The sequence below is a fragment of the Agelaius tricolor genome, unplaced genomic scaffold, assembly GCF_023055355.1.
Source record: "Agelaius tricolor isolate 1412-34295 unplaced genomic scaffold, bAgeTri1.0.p SCAF_3, whole genome shotgun sequence".
Classification (NCBI taxonomy): Eukaryota; Metazoa; Chordata; class Aves; order Passeriformes; family Icteridae; genus Agelaius; species Agelaius tricolor.
The window spans coordinates 33,939,457-33,955,174 of record NW_027269263.1 but is presented as its reverse complement, the minus strand read 5'-3'; the positions used below and the strand labels follow the sequence as shown (position 1 = coordinate 33,955,174).

Below are 15,718 nucleotides of genomic sequence, written 5' to 3'. Positions count from 1 at the left end.
GGGAAAGAGAAGTCTTGAAGTCTCTCTTAGGACTGGACAAGCTTTTTAGTGTAAACTGAGAGTGTGACTGTACTAAAATACAGAATTTAAGAAACCAGTTGTTATGCTTTGTGAAGATGCAGAATATTAGAGCATAGCTCTAATATTCCGTGACCACGCAGTCACACTGCTTTATCGAAGTTCTGTCTTCTGCTGACCTGGTTGTCATGGTTGTCATGGTGGTCATGTTACCTCCCGGGATGCTTCACACAGGTCCTAGATCTGTGATCTGAATTTTTGGACTTCTTATACATGGTTTATATCTTTTATGGTTTAGGGTGAGAGTTTCTCCTTATATCCTGTTTTCTCAACTATGAATGTAAAAATTAGCAGCCTTAGTGTTTTGGCCTTACCTTTACTAAAATCTTTCCTTTTTGGTTTTTTAGATTTTTTTTTGAATGAAAATACTCCTCAAGTTATGAAAATTGTAGTATATAGTTAATAATTTATAGCATACACATTATATACCACTTTTTATGAAAAAGGTGAAACAATAAATGTACTTACTACCTCTTGACAGAAGCTATTTAATGCCAAATAGTCTAGGAGTGCAGTGTATTTGGAGTACATAAACGTGGCTTAGTGACTAGGGTAAAAGAATAGGGCTATCATGGTTTTCTGTGGGCATCCATGAAATAAAATAGTGGAAAATACAAAGAACATTCTGCCAAGGTAGTGTTCCTGAAGCACTTACGTTTTCTTTACGAAAGTTGCTGTCTTAACTGCCACTGTAAGAGGATTTGATATATCTCTGCTAAAGTTCTCTCAAAGGTTCATCTTAGCATCTGGACTGCCCAGCATGTGCTGACTGAAGAGTTTAACATCAGTTGTTAACCATAACCACTTTTCCTCTAAACCGTTATCTGAAGTGATGAATTTGTTGTCATTTATTTAATAATGACAAGAATCTTCCTTCATCCCCATCCCTTCTCTTAGGACCAATTGGTTGATGTGTGGTTGAGGGGGTGATCCTGATGACACTGGGCATAAGCTCTTCTAGGGTCATACCCAGAAAGGAAAGGAGGGTCAGGAATAAACAGGAAAAAAATCTAACTTTGCCACAATCTGTTGGTGTAAGTTGCACAATACTCTCAGGGAAACAATAGGAAAAGTGAGAGTCACGGGGTGAGACTGGCATAATTGAATAGTCTGATAAATTTGGAAGCTAGAAGAAGTGAGTGAGAGATGAGAGTAACAGGTGTTGTGAAGAGGATGAGTGACTATCTTCATCCAGGAATCACAATTTTGAAACTCACCAGGAAACTCTTAGCTCAGGAATAAGAGATCAATCTCTGAGTTCACTGATGTCTTTATGGAGAAGTTAAGCTTAAAAAGAAATAATCTGTTTGTTTCTCAGTGTTGACTTCTTTTTTGCACTTAGTTTAGATAAATTTAATTTCAAAACATGAACTTAAATGTCCATTAGTGCAGCTATAATAAGCATTAATCTATTTATTCCTTAAGCAGCATGTTTCCTAGAGCTATTTCTCTTGTTCTTTACTCCACACTTTTTAATGTAAACCACATCATCAGTAAAAATAATCAAAATTCTGTTAGAAACTAATGATGTATATGCAACTTTAAGCTAGTGTTCCTCTTTGCTAACGTTACCTCCAAGATTTTTAAATGCAGTCAGTTCAATACTCTTCTGGCTCCATTAATTACATTTAGAAATCTTTACAAAGTATTAAGACGTAGAACTCCTCTTAATGATACTCTGCTGATTCAGAAACAAGACCTATAAAATGGAGTAGCCTTCTGTCTTCAGATGCATTGGACTTTGTCCACTGCCTACTCTAAATGCTTTCCCATTTTCATTTCATATCTGCTCAGTTCCTCAGCTGGCACAGTGGGTGCCTCAACTGATCTTGTTTTTCGTGCTTGAATATGTGCTGGAACCAGAGTTGAAAACAGAGCTGATAAAATGTGGACAAAAATGACATGAAGCAGACTGGAGGGTGGGATAGATAGTTTTGAAATCTGTTACATGAACTCACTCACTTTTTTCCTGAGAACATGAAGGGAATAGAGTGTAATTCTTCCAACAGAGAGTGTAAAAAATGAAGGTCTGCAAGATGTGCTGCACATTGCAAGGAAGCAAACTATTTCGAGCAGTGAGGCAGTTTTTACATGTTATTACAGCAGAGATAAAAAATTATATTAACATGTATGCAATGGTTAATTTCTGTACTAATGTGTGTAATTTTATTTGTTTGCTATATGCTTGCATTTCTTCCACATTGATGGAAATTAAAGGAACATGTGCAATGAAGGAGAAAAACTAGTCTATGAAGCTGTATCATACTGTATCCTAATAAATTGAACTTTGTGGAATCTACCTTGCTGATTTTACCTATTTAACGAAAAGAGAATCAGTATCTTCTCTCTAGGCAGACGGTTAACTCCTTTTGGATTTAAACACCTGCATTAGGAGAAGAATAGACAACTTGTTTCTGGAAGGTTCACACCCACAGGGTTGCACTTTGTTTCTGCAGTCTGGATAATTAAGAAAAAAGTGCTGTTCTGAAAAACAAAAGTGAGAGCAAAAGCTAAAGCTAGGCATTTTCTGTATTTGGTTTTTAAAGTACCTTTCAAATGTTTGTGTCTGTATTGCATTTTACATGTAATGCTATTATTTCAGAATCCTTCCTGTACTCCCCCTCCCCCCCCCATACACTCTTTCCCATGCAGGGGGAGGTCTTTTATGATTGAAAAATGGGACAAAATTTTAGCTGGTTTATTTATAAACACCTAAAAAAAAAAAAAATCTGTAATTTGTATGCAAAGTGCTGGAACATCCTGAACCAAAGTGATGTCACTGTATAAGTCCTTCCAAAGTGACTTAAGGTGGATAGAAGACAAGGAAGTTCTAAAGGAGAGAGAAAAGAGTGAGGAGAATAACTGTAACACTAAAGCTTTTTCTTCAGCACTAGTTATTTTCAATTGCTGATGGTCAGTAGAAATGTTTTCTCAAGCAAAATGCCTTTGCTTGTTGATTTTATGCAGACAGCTTTCTGTCTTGTAAATCAACAATGTAGCAGCTTCCTTTTGTTTTGGATATTTTTTGATTTCTTTTCCTTAAAGGCAATTACTTCTTCATTCATGTCTTTCATAGCCACAGGAATTGGTTCAAATTGTCTGGTTTTCTCTCATGTGTGTTCATACCTTACTTCATCAAGTCAGTATGCTTCTCTGTGTTGGGAGAGACTGCAAGTTGCTGGTATTTTATAAGGTTGATTTTTATGTCATTAAAATGTGATGAGTTTATTATGTTTTTCTTCATTTTAATTTCATTTGAGAAAAAAAGAAGTTGTTTATGCTCTGTCTTCTGAAAACCAATTTAATACTAACTTCTTTTATTGTGCAGAGCTGGTTATTTGCCTCAGAATATTCCTTTGGAGATTATGAGGTACCTTTCAGAGGAAAAGGATTTTCTGCCTTGGCATGCTGCCAGCCGAGCTCTTTATCCTCTAGATAAATTGCTGGACCGTACAGAAAACTACAATATCTTCAATGTAAGAGATAGAGTCTTCCTTTCTTTCTTCCTCTAGTTCTTCCTGTCTTTCTTCCACTTTCTCTGTCTGTCTGTCCTTCCTGCCTTTCTTCCTTTTGCCTCTTACTCTCATATTATTGGCAAGATTTGAACTGTTCCCCAGGCAGATACTGTTAATGACCTAGGGATATTAACTTTCTTCCTAATTACTCTTTATTTAAACATAGCGATTATCAAGCTTTGGTTCACTTGCAATTGAACAGTGATAACTATTGTTTGAGGCATATATGACTAGAAGAAGGAAAGGTAATTATCCCTCGTGTAAAATGTTATGACAAATAAAGTATTTCACTTAGAAGAGTCAAAGTATTCTATTGCCAGATTTTCTCTTTCGAGGAGCCCCATGGTGATATTTAGGTGGATGCCCAAGATCAGCAAGAACAGCAAGTATAGGCACAACTTAACAGAATCCATGCAACTGAAGCAAAGACTTGTAGTCATTATTTCATCCCAAAATCCATGGTGAATTCAATGCAGTTACCTTAATTAACAAGAATTAGATCACCGTTGAGTCAAAAGCCCATTCATAATTGTGTCCAAAGGGACAGCAGTAAAAGCTCACAGTAGATAATTAAGATAGACATGGCAAATATTTTAACATTTAGCTGTAGCTACACTGAAGCATGGTTTATGAAGTACACAGATTTGACTGCAGCTAGTGACAATTATGAACTCTTGGGGTTTTTATTCACTATGAATTTTATGTAGTCTACATATTTTCAACAGCCAGCATACGGTAGCTTTATGTAATGTTGTAAAGCCTTCAAATGAAGGAGCTTTTTAAAGCCTGAAATGCCTAAGGATGCTTTTTGCTTCTTAAATGCATATTTGTTTGTGTGTATGTGACCATAGACACCATGCTTAGAGAGAAGAAAGTTAGAAGTGACTGTATGTATATATGTAGATGTTAATACAAATGTAGATATATAGATATATATAGATAAACACACACACACACACCCACACCCACCCCCCATACATATACACAGAGTTAGCTGATGACATGGAAGATTATTTTTGTAAAACATATACTAAGGCCTACATATAAATCAGAGCCTTAATGTAAAATGCAGTTGAAATAATTTGCATATTTAGTCTGCTGTTAACTGTAAAGAAAAATTCTTGGGAGTCTGCCATTGCTATTTCACTTTTAAACATGGTTGTATAAAGAAAACACAATTTTAATAAATAAAACCAGTAAAATTCACAGCTGAGTTATGTTTTATCACTACTGATGGGAGTTTTGAAAGCTGAGGTGATAGCAGAGAAAATAAAAAGTCTTTTTAGTCATAGAATAACATATCTGCTAGAGAAAGCTGCAGTATGAATCTTCTTTTGTGTTGACATATATACATGCCTATGCATCTGTAATAATAAAATAGATGCTCTCCTATGCAGTTCTGTGTATCTTAGTTCTCTTTTTCAAATTGGTGAATTCTACTGGAAAAAGATTATGCTGAATGCACAGGCAATGGTTTTCTTCAAAACTGGTCAGAATATGTAAATATATCGTCTGTGTAAAAAGTAGAAGTTGCTAAAATATATCTTGTGCTTGTTTTGTTCCTTAAGCACACCAGGAGCTTAAACTTAAAACATAGTGTCATTAAGTGTACAGAGCTTATTTGCAGCCACATTGTTACATATTCTGAAGTCAATTGACTGTACCCACATGATGTTTTGACCACGCTTATGGATATTAAAACAGTGTTCTTTTAAAAGTGAACATGTAAGGTGTAGTCAAGATTGGCCACAAAGTAGAAATTAAGCTATTGACACCCTTGTAATTTTTCTGCTGTGCATTGTGAGTTCAAAGTAGCATGTGATAAACTTTTGAAATTCATGGATTTTATTACAATAAATTGTCTTATACTAGGCATCTAATCAAGTAGCTCATCTAGAGACTGCTTCTTACTATAGCAGTGAAGGAAGATTGTAAGTGGACAAGTAGCTTTGCTAAGTCTTTGGAGTTGGACATTATTTGAGGGTACAAAGAGAGACCAAACCTCATTGTTAGCAGTATTTCGGTTTCAAGTAAAATAAATTATTTTTAATGTTAAATATACTTTTCTTTTTCTCCTCAGGAGTATATTTTAAGACAAGTGGCATCAATGTATCTGAAGCTTGGATGGCCAACAAACAATTTAAACAAATCACTTGTTCAATCATCATACCAACATGAGTACTGTTATATTTACTTTTTTATTGATTATTTGAGAAATATAATTATAGAAATGCACCCTCCTAAAAATTAGTAATGTTTCGCATAAATCAATCGTAATTCCTTAGCTCTGTCACCCCTCTGTTTTTTTCCATTCTGGCTTGCAGGGAAAGTAGAAACATGCTGTAAGATGAATTCTTCTTTCTTAAGTTGGGAGAACATGATTTCCTAAGCCCCAGCTTAATATCTGATTACTGTGGATTTCTAAGAACTTGTACTTATGTGTCCACAGAGGTTGGGAAGAGTGCCTAAATGTAAATGGGGGCTGGTTTTGATCCATGACCTTTCTTTAGTTGTTGCAGGCATTAAACTGACACTGAGATTTGTAAAGCCAGATTGTCTTTGATATGTTGCCCAACTACTGGTTGCTGTCACTTGTTATAAGAAGTATTTTTTTGTAAACATTCAGACACATTTGTTAAAGCAGCCTTATTGCTTTCTTTAATTTGGCCAGAGAGCTGCGTCGGGAAGTCATCATGTTGGCCTGCAGCTTTGGGAACAAACACTGTCACCAGCAGGCTGCAACGTTAATCTCAGACTGGATTTCTAGCAATAGGAACCGGTAAGTGGAGCTGAAATGTGAATCTCACATCTCTCCTACTGAAAGGCAGTACAGCTCTTCCTTTCCTGCCTGCCTTCGCTGTGCCCTCTTTTGCAAAGTTTTTTTACAGGAGGAAGCAGAGGTTGCTGGCTGTCATTTAAAAATGTCTGTGGGGTTTCAGAACGAATTATTTGACTTTGCATATATGAGTGGGTGGAGGGGATTCTGCCCACTCCTGGTAAATTACTGTTGGATAATTCTATGCTAGAAGATGAGAAGGCAAGTTTTAAGGATGGATTTCAAGGAAGAAAGATGAGTGAACACCATGTTGTCAGACAAACATGAAACCTGTGTTGAGGTAAGAGAGCAGAAGGTGCTAAACATTTAAAGAAGTGATGGGAGTTAGAGACAGAAGGACTGAGAAGTAAGGAAGGAGATGTTTCGGAGGGACATGTTACAAGATATTTAAGGGTGATGACTTGAAAACTAATGTGATTCAGGAATACATGGAAAAGCTCATGTAAGGTTTCAGAGGGCAGATAATATTAGAGCTGATGCCTTGAGCATAAGCAGCACTGTAGTGGTTTGACAACAAATATGTAAGTTAGGCTGCCAAGACACAGGTTTATTCAGCTGAGGCAAAGGAACATGGACCATGGATTGTGTATGAAGTTTATCTTTTAAAGGCAAGCATCTAAGAAATATGAAATAAGTGAAATTTCAAATATTTAAGTAAGTAGTGATCTATGGACAATGAGATCAGTGCAGAGTATAGGTTAAGATCACAACTTCTTTAGAAAGAATAGTGGATTTTCTGATATGTGAAATATTTACACTGTATACATTTATACATGACATAATATTTTGGTTTTAAAGAGAATATTTTACTTTCAAATACAAAAGAAAAAGATAAGAGAAAAAGTCTCCCATTTTTAGTCACAGTCTTGTATTAGCTTGGCAAAAGAATCAGATCTCTCTAGCCATACGAGCAAGCAGGATTTTTCAGAGATTTCTTGGACTTATCAGTGTTTGTTTGCAATTAATTTATCTCTGTCTGTCTTTGTAATCTTTAAAAATCCTTTATGGGCATACTCAGTAACATAAGTGTCCAAGAATCTTTTAAAACGAGCCAGGAAAGGAAATTACTTTCCTATATGACTTTGAAACTTCTGGAAAAATAGTAGCTTGAAACTGTTACTGGATGCCTTTAAGTAAGATGTGTGTGAGGTGGAGGTTTTCTTGTGTAAGGTGACACCAGATATATGTACTATGAAATATATACCCCAGGGTTTTATATGAATTCTTATCATAAGCAGCAACAATCAGTATGAAGCTATTTAAGGAGGCAATTATAGAGAAAGAATCATTGGAAACAGTCTTCAAAAGTAATTTACTTAGATATTCATTTGCAAAATTAGTTAATCAAACCTAGCATTACCTATTAGCATGCACAGCAGTAGATTATTCACTGTTAAAAAAGCTGTCACCCTGCAAAGCTACCTGCCTGTGTCTTTCTAATAGGATTAAGAAAGGAGGCATCAGAAAAGAAAAACATAACAAAACACTAGCTTATTGCTTTACTAACAGTAGCAAGAGAGAAAAGGAATAAATTTAAGGAGCTGTCTGAAGATTCATCTTAGCCTTTCAATGGGGCCATTTTTGGTAGCAGAAGATTGTGGTTGCCAGCATATGATGAGTATTATGATAAAAGCACCACAGCAGGGCAGAGGAGAATAGCTACTAAGTTAAAGCAATGTGTTTCTCAAAGGAACTGCACAGTTTTGAAAAATGGCTGCAACAAATAATGTAATTACAGAATAGAGATTGACAGTCAGCTGATAAATAGGGGCACAACTGGCAAAGAAGATAGAGACACACTTTTATTTATTTTTTAAGATTGTAGGATTTGTTCTGTCCTGTGCTCCAGAATTTCCCAGTTTTCTCAGAACAGTCTCACATCCTGAATGTAACTAATATATTATAACTAATACATAGAGCAAAACTTATTTTACTATCTACTTACATTGAAACAACATTACAAAGACCACTAGTAATAGCAGCTCAGTAAACATAAAATCAGCTTGTGTTTCACACAATGAACAACATTCATAGGGTATGTCAGTGTTCTCTCGGGAATGTTCAGATCCTGTTGAATCAGAGCTATCCCACAGCACCTTTACTCAGTTTAAGCTAATTCAGACTGAAACCTGAAAGTAAAGCAAGGGCTCTTTTTCCTGCTTTTTTACTAAGAAATGATGATTCCACAATCAGAATTTAATTAGCATGGCGTTTGAGTCATGCTTCTGTCTCTTTTAGCACTTTAGAGGCAATAACTAGCTCAAGTGCAAAGGGCAAGAAGACAAGTACAAAATATATGCATAGAGCATATCTAAAAGGTACTGATTTGTATTCTTTGTCATCAATCAAGTGTTTTGCTCAGTTTGATGCCCTGAACAGCTGCTTGTGAATTTGTTGCAAACAGCCTCCTCAGAACCTGTAAGATTCCCTCAGGTCTTGTTTCCTCACAAAGAAGGGGAAACTCACGCTCCTCTTTCTCCAGACTTCTCTGACAACTGGTGAAAAAAGTTGGTGACAGATACAGAAACTCTGTGTATCCTTGCCTATTCCATTCCTTATCAGCAATTACTGTAAATGTTCTTGGGTTTGTCATTCCCTTTTCTGAAACAAGACCATGTAATTGACTGATGGTTGCAGAAAGCCTGGTTTTGGTGGGTTTGAATAGCCAGAGCACAAAAACAGAGTTCCAGAGAGCTCAGAGATATTTTATATATAGATATAATTTGAGTGTCACTGTGACAGTAAAAATAAAGGTTAATTTGCAACATTACTACCCATCCTCCCACCCAGAAACTTTATTCTGGAAAATGACAAAAATTTTTCAAAGCAGTAGAGACAATGGAATTAGGTTTGTGTCTCAAGATTTTAATCAAGTGAAAATTAAGTCAGTATCAAATTAAAATATGATATTAAATACCGCATAAATGCACAGTCAGTAAATCATATCAGGGAGGTTTTTGATTCCCTGGCAGTTACTGCAGTTAAAGCTGAAATAACTATAACAGAGAATGTGCTTTTAATAATACTGAAGAAATCCTAACATTCATCACTTTTTTAGCCACATTAATAATCTATGACTTTTTAGATGTCCTTTTGAAATGTTTTATTTGTAATATTTGGTTTTGGATGAAGTGTCAGGTAGTACAGTAACATCTAACTGTGTTTTATTGGCATATACTTACAATTGCTGTGCTTTTTAGTAATTACATTCAGTCTGGTAGGTCCAGAAATGAATTGCCATCTACTCTTCACAATAAGAAAGTGAAGTAATCGTGATATCAGATACTGTTAGCATTTTGTAATTATATACTCTTTACTGTGCAAGTAATTTGCCACTGTTCACCAAGTAAAATAATGGTCATTCTTGGCGGAAGACCAGAGCTCTTCTTGTATTTTCAATACTGTTTGAAAAAGCCCTTAGATTTCCAACTATAGTGCTGCAGATTTTCTTCTGGAATTAGTGAAAAATCCCAATTTATATGTGATCTACAACACTAGCCTCTATGCATGAAAATGGAAGTCAGCTGAGAGGCTGTGAAGACTGGAATTTTTAAAGTTATTTAGGTATTGCTTCATTTTTGGATGCTTGGCTCATAGAGCAGAATCAGGTGCTCAGAGTTATGCTTCCTACAGGGGGATTTAGGGGCCTCTGAAATGCAGCTGGCAGCAGCCACTGTGCTGTGAAGAGCCTCTTAACATGAGATTCTGAAGTGTGAGTGGTGCCTCTTAGGGTCCAGCACTACAGGTAATAGGAAGGATACCTATATCAAATGAATACATAAATGGCAATCGTAGAGTATGGGGTCCTTGCAAAAGATGCCTTTCAATGTTGTCACTAAAGCAGAAAATGACTGCTCCTTTTCTTTTCCAGCACAACTGCTCTTCAACACCATTTCAAGCAGTAGTGCTGAGATTCCAGTGGTTTGCTGTGCTTTGGTTTATACCTCAGCTCTGTATCTGCCAATGCAGAAAGCGAGCCTGATGACCTGTCTGTGAGGTGTTTGGGACAGTATTAAGATACTGCAACACACTTTCCTCTTCTGGCTTCAGCTCAGCCTCTGGAATTTATTTCATTAGCAGGAGAAATGATACAGCTCTCCAGTCTAAAGATGAGAGAGCATTCATCTGAAGGAAAAGGACCTTCAGTACTTGAAATGCCAGAAATACTTAGTGTGTGAGGGGCTTTAGGTGGTATTGCTCATGATCACTTTTTCAGGGCAAAATACAATGGAAAAAAAAAGAAGTCTGAGCAAATTTGTTTGTACAAGGAGCAAGGCAAACACATAGCATCAGAAGCAGAAGAAATTGTAAGGAGACATCTTGTTTTGGTGGTTTAGGAATTGATATATTTTAATCCCTGCAGTTGTTAAAAAATAGTCATTATTTCTTTCTACTGAAGATCTGGGGTTAGACCTCAAAGTAGATCTTGCAGTGTTGTAATCAATGAATTTCAATAATTTTACTCTTTTTTTTTAAACGACATTGCTTGAAGGGCTGTATTTACTTCTGACTTGATGGTGATCTTAAAACAATCATTTTCACTCTCTTAAATTGGGATATATGCTGCTCCTGTACTGGAACAATGGAAACCCTTGAAACTTCCATGCTGATGTTCAGAAGAATACAGAGTAGAAAGCATATAACCATGTTGAAATTTCCCTTGTAGTTTGAGAATGTAAAGTTACTGGGATTCAGTCAAGAGCAGAATGTTGTACAAGAGAAGCTACTGTTGGCTGAAAATAAAGATGTTTGCTTCTACCTTCATTTAACTGAGCTCATCCCTGTGGAGCTTTCATGTGTGAAGAAATACATTATTCACACTCCTTAGATATAACAGCATTGTGGTTCAGCCTAAAAAATTAACAAAATTACCATTCAATGCCTGCCTGAGCTTAATAATCAGCCTTGTTAACCCCTTTAACTTTCACTGCATCTATTCTGAAAGAAAAACATGTTTCTAAGAGGATTAGCATTTTCAGACTACTTGCCTTGGATAGGTTCAGTAAACATGCATTTCTGAAGTTCAGGAAAGAATGCATGGAGAGCTGCAATATGTAAAGTCCTGACAGGTGATAACAGGGGTTAATATTCAAATACACACCATGACGGCTCGAAGCGTAACTTACCCATAGACATGAGCCTGTTTTTACAAACATCTCTGCGGGTGCAGGCACAGTTACCTGCCAGCTACTCTTACCATACATCAGCTACAGGTTGCCACATATACATTTCTGCTGGCAAAGTTGCCTGTGGATGTATGCTTGCTTGGGGCAAAGTTAAACAGGATGATGTAAACATGAATATATGAGAGAGCTGCTTCAATTTGAGACAGCTGATTTTGCCTTCAGCAGAAAAAGGAGTTCTGATTCTGTTAGTAGGGCTGTGGTGATGCCGTTCTTGTGCTGACATGCAGCACTGAACAGTTATGTGCACATGTTCTGTGAGATGATACCAGACCTATTGGAAGGCCCCAGCTAGTCATAGCCACTTTCCTTTGCTCCGATTTTTAACTTCTTTAGAAACATAACCATTGCTATTTATTGCCATAATTTACATGGAAACAAAGTACCTTAATTAATTGCCTTAATACCCCTAGAAAACTTAAGGTAAATGCATTTCACTGATGCTGATGTCATATCACTTTGGGGTGATTTTAGCTTTAATGCATTTTTCACTATTTGTACAATTAATCTTCTGTCACAATCACTCTGATCTGTTCTGATGATGTTTGCAGTGAGGAGTGCAAGCTGTTCCACTGAATTAGGCTAAGCCAGCATCCATTCTGTAACCCATGGGTTAATGAAGTTTGCATTTGTCTGTCTTTGTGAATGAGAAGTAGAGACTGATGGACCATTCTGAATGCAAACACAGATCTTTTAAAACTGTTCTGGTCTAATCATCCAGATTATTCTGAGAAATCTTGGAGTGCTGAGGTGGGGCCATGTCACAGGACCAGTGGGAGCTTCAGACAAGTCCTGTTTTAACCTCAGGTTTTGGCAACAGTTTCAATTAAGAAATTATTCTGGCCCACAAGTACTGAGGATGGCAGATCAGGTCTATTTTAATAAAATTAATTATTTATTGAACAGACAGGAGATAAAAGACAAAAGATCTTAATCAGAGTTACTACACAGTATAAAACTGAAAGGAACTACTAGTAGATTACAGCATGACATAAGCCAGTGCACGACATCAAGGTACCTATAATAAAGCTAGCAAAAGATACAGTATTGATTAGGAGTCAAATGTAACTTACCACTGAAATAATAACAACGTACACAGATTCCTTCACTCAGTCTCAGTGGGAGTAATGGAGAAGCATGCATCCCTACTCATGGGAAAACCCCCATACATTTCCATGAAATGTGTAGAGGATTTCTGCCTAGTGAGAGTTTGGTGTAGTTTATATAGTTTGTAAATTGAAGTGTCTGTCAGTGAAAATCTAAATTATCTTTTGGATCTCACATCAACATTAAGGTGTTTATTGTCAATTGTGAGTTGCTGGACCTGTGTTAACCCTGTGGTGCCAAAAGGACTCACTACAAGACAGCTATTCCTGTTTGAGTTACCTGACTGGTTAACAAGCAACAGATAAGCTCTTGTGGGGGGCAGGGTGCCCTGCTACAGGCCAGAGATCCCTGAAAAGAGAAGAAGAGATGAACTTTGCTGTTCTGTCTGTGGGTGTCAAGTCAGAACACATCTGTGTGTTGTTTGAATTACAAATGAACCACTTTTGGTTACTAAGTAATGAAAACAGGATCTTACATCTCTGCACTAAACAACCTCATCTCTTCTTTTAGAGTGTAATAATGTAGATATGGACTTTTTCAGTGGCTACTGTTCTCCATTTCACTTCTGTCATGCTGCTGTGATGGTTAGGAACATTAGTTAATTCTTTATCATCTTAAGAAATGTGTAAATAGTGAAGTAAACTTCTTCCATCACATAATTTGAAGTACAGTGATAACCAGTAAGCCAAATTTGTGCATTGTGAACCTCCACACTTGTTCATGAAAATTTTGTGTTTCCTCTACAAGGAATAACAGATTCATATCAATCCACCTGCCTGGGCTGGCAGTGTGCTTAATTGCCTGCACCTCTAACAACTCAGTAGAAATGCCACCAGAAAAACAATTGCAGGCATGTATAGGAGTGTGTTGCATGTCTATAAACAAAACTCCCCATAGATCTGAGGGAGTAGTAAATTACCAGTCATTAATTGAAGTAATTTCAATGAAGTCTGGCTTAGGTGATAGAAAATCAAAATTTTTCCAAACAAGCATTTTTTCTTTCCTTTACTTTCTCCTTTATTTCTCTATCTAATTACTTGTGGTAGATAATTTTATTTCTGTGTTTCACATGGACATAGTAGTGCTACTGTCTTGCAACAACTGAGAAATGTACTTGAGTTTAACCGCCTACATAAGTATTTGTGAGAACATGGCCAACAGGTTAATTACTTTTGTTATTTTCTTGGAAGAGGCACTGGGTTCTTTCAAGGGATTGATGCCTAGCAGCTATTTTTGGAAGTTGTTAGCAGCAAATGTGAAAAAATGAGAGTTATTTTAATTTTTTTCACACATGAGTGTCTGATAAATGTAAAAAAATAAAGTGAATCCCTTCTTCTGTGTTTGCAACCCCTAGAAGCTTTAATTACTGAAAAAAAAAAATCAGGCATAGCTATTCATGCATTTTGAAATGTTTCTGGAGCTTTGCCAGCTAATGTGAGCCAATGTTGCTGAAGTGATTTAGTAATTAATAGGTTGTTACAACATTTGAGTAGAATCTTGCACTCAAGTCAATAAAACTTAAGGAGGAAAAACCCACTGCTGAGTGCATGAGTTAATCAAGGACTTAGCACTCTGGAAGACCATCTGGGTCTAAATAGAGAGAGGACTTCATCTTGTAAAAGGTGAAACGGGGCATTATGGAGCAGCTGGTTCAGGCAGTGGTTTTTGTCTTCTGACTTCTATGTGTCACCAGAGTAAAATGACCCTATATGTAGTGATTACGGATTAGCAGTAATTAATTTGAAATCTTTAAAATTTCAATAGATTAGCTTCCAATTTTCTCATTCAGGGATGATCTCTCCACAACTTTGGAAAATGACCACTATATTTTTTATGATCAGAAACGACCATATTTTTGTTGCAAAAGCTGTCCAGAATGGAAAAAGACATACCTACTCAGGGACTGGTACCAAAAAGAAGTACTTAACTCATTGTTCAGTTATTAAAATCAGTGTTGAAGAGCTTGTCTTTGCATGTTCACTTGTGGGGGATCTGCAGTAGGAATGGGAAGGAGCAATAGCAGTAACCATCACTTGGGGGATGATGTATTCTCTGCCTGCCTCTGTCAGGCACCTGTGATAGCTGAAACTTGGGAGCACAGGACAGGGACTGTGCATAGCTTTGCCCCAGACACCTTGAGTAGCCACATCCTCAGTTAATGTCCTCTGAATTCGAGGTGGGACAGACTCCTCAATGTCGAGCCCATCACAGCTCTGTACCTCAGTTTTCAAGGGAAAGTTCTGCCCTCTCTCTTTAGAATGGGTAAGTGCTATGGCAGAGGATCATCTCCTCCTCTCTCTGCACAATGGTGCCAGCAGCATGACTCCTGGAGTTTGTAATAGAGAATGGGAATATAGGATTTGGGATTGAAGCTTTTAAAAATAAGCTGTATGGTGCTCTTTTTTATAATAGAATCTGTATTACAGATCTGCCAACAAAGTATTAATACTTCATTCTTGTTTCTTATCTGAGCCTTGTAACCTATTAAACAAGATTATAAATATAGTCATCAAGAAAAATAGGCTTAAGTTAAATGTTAAATTGTTGCAAAAATAAGAATAATGTTCCTGATTAATTTACTTTGTCAAATAGAACCCTAAATGGTGTTGAAACTTGTTACTTAATCAAAGAACTGTCTAATCTGTGTGCATTTACATTTAAAAAATTAGAACACAATTTCCCCAGAAGATAAATAATTATGGTCCAATTCTATAAGTGTATCTTCAATTGTTAGAGCATACTTTAAATAGGAGCAAATATGTACCAATTAATTATGACTTAGAACATTATTCTTAGCTCATTGTAGAGCTTTATAATTCACTCTTGAAAGAAAGAAATCCCTGTAAAGGCATAGCACGATTTTAGTTCATTTTTTCCTAACTGTTTAATTTTTAACTTTCTCTCCTAAAGTGTTTAATTTTTAAATGAGCTCGACTAGCTACACATTTCATTCTCACCATCATATCTCTAATGCAAGAAAAAGAAAGTTAAATAAATTG

The 15,718-nt window shown here is 36.5% G+C and overlaps 1 protein-coding gene across 1 annotated transcript in view; it reads left to right on the top strand.

Annotated features, from left to right (window-relative positions):
- Positions 1-15,718, top strand: part of TRHDE (thyrotropin releasing hormone degrading enzyme) — a 213,069-nt gene that overhangs the window by 181,201 nt on the left and 16,150 nt on the right. The window contains exons 13-15 of the mRNA XM_071423413.1: positions 3,407-3,554; positions 5,674-5,771; positions 6,265-6,372. Of these exons, the coding sequence (XP_071279514.1) occupies positions 3,407-3,554; positions 5,674-5,771; positions 6,265-6,372 (354 nt within the window). The remainder of the gene's footprint in view (positions 1-3,406; positions 3,555-5,673; positions 5,772-6,264; positions 6,373-15,718) is intronic.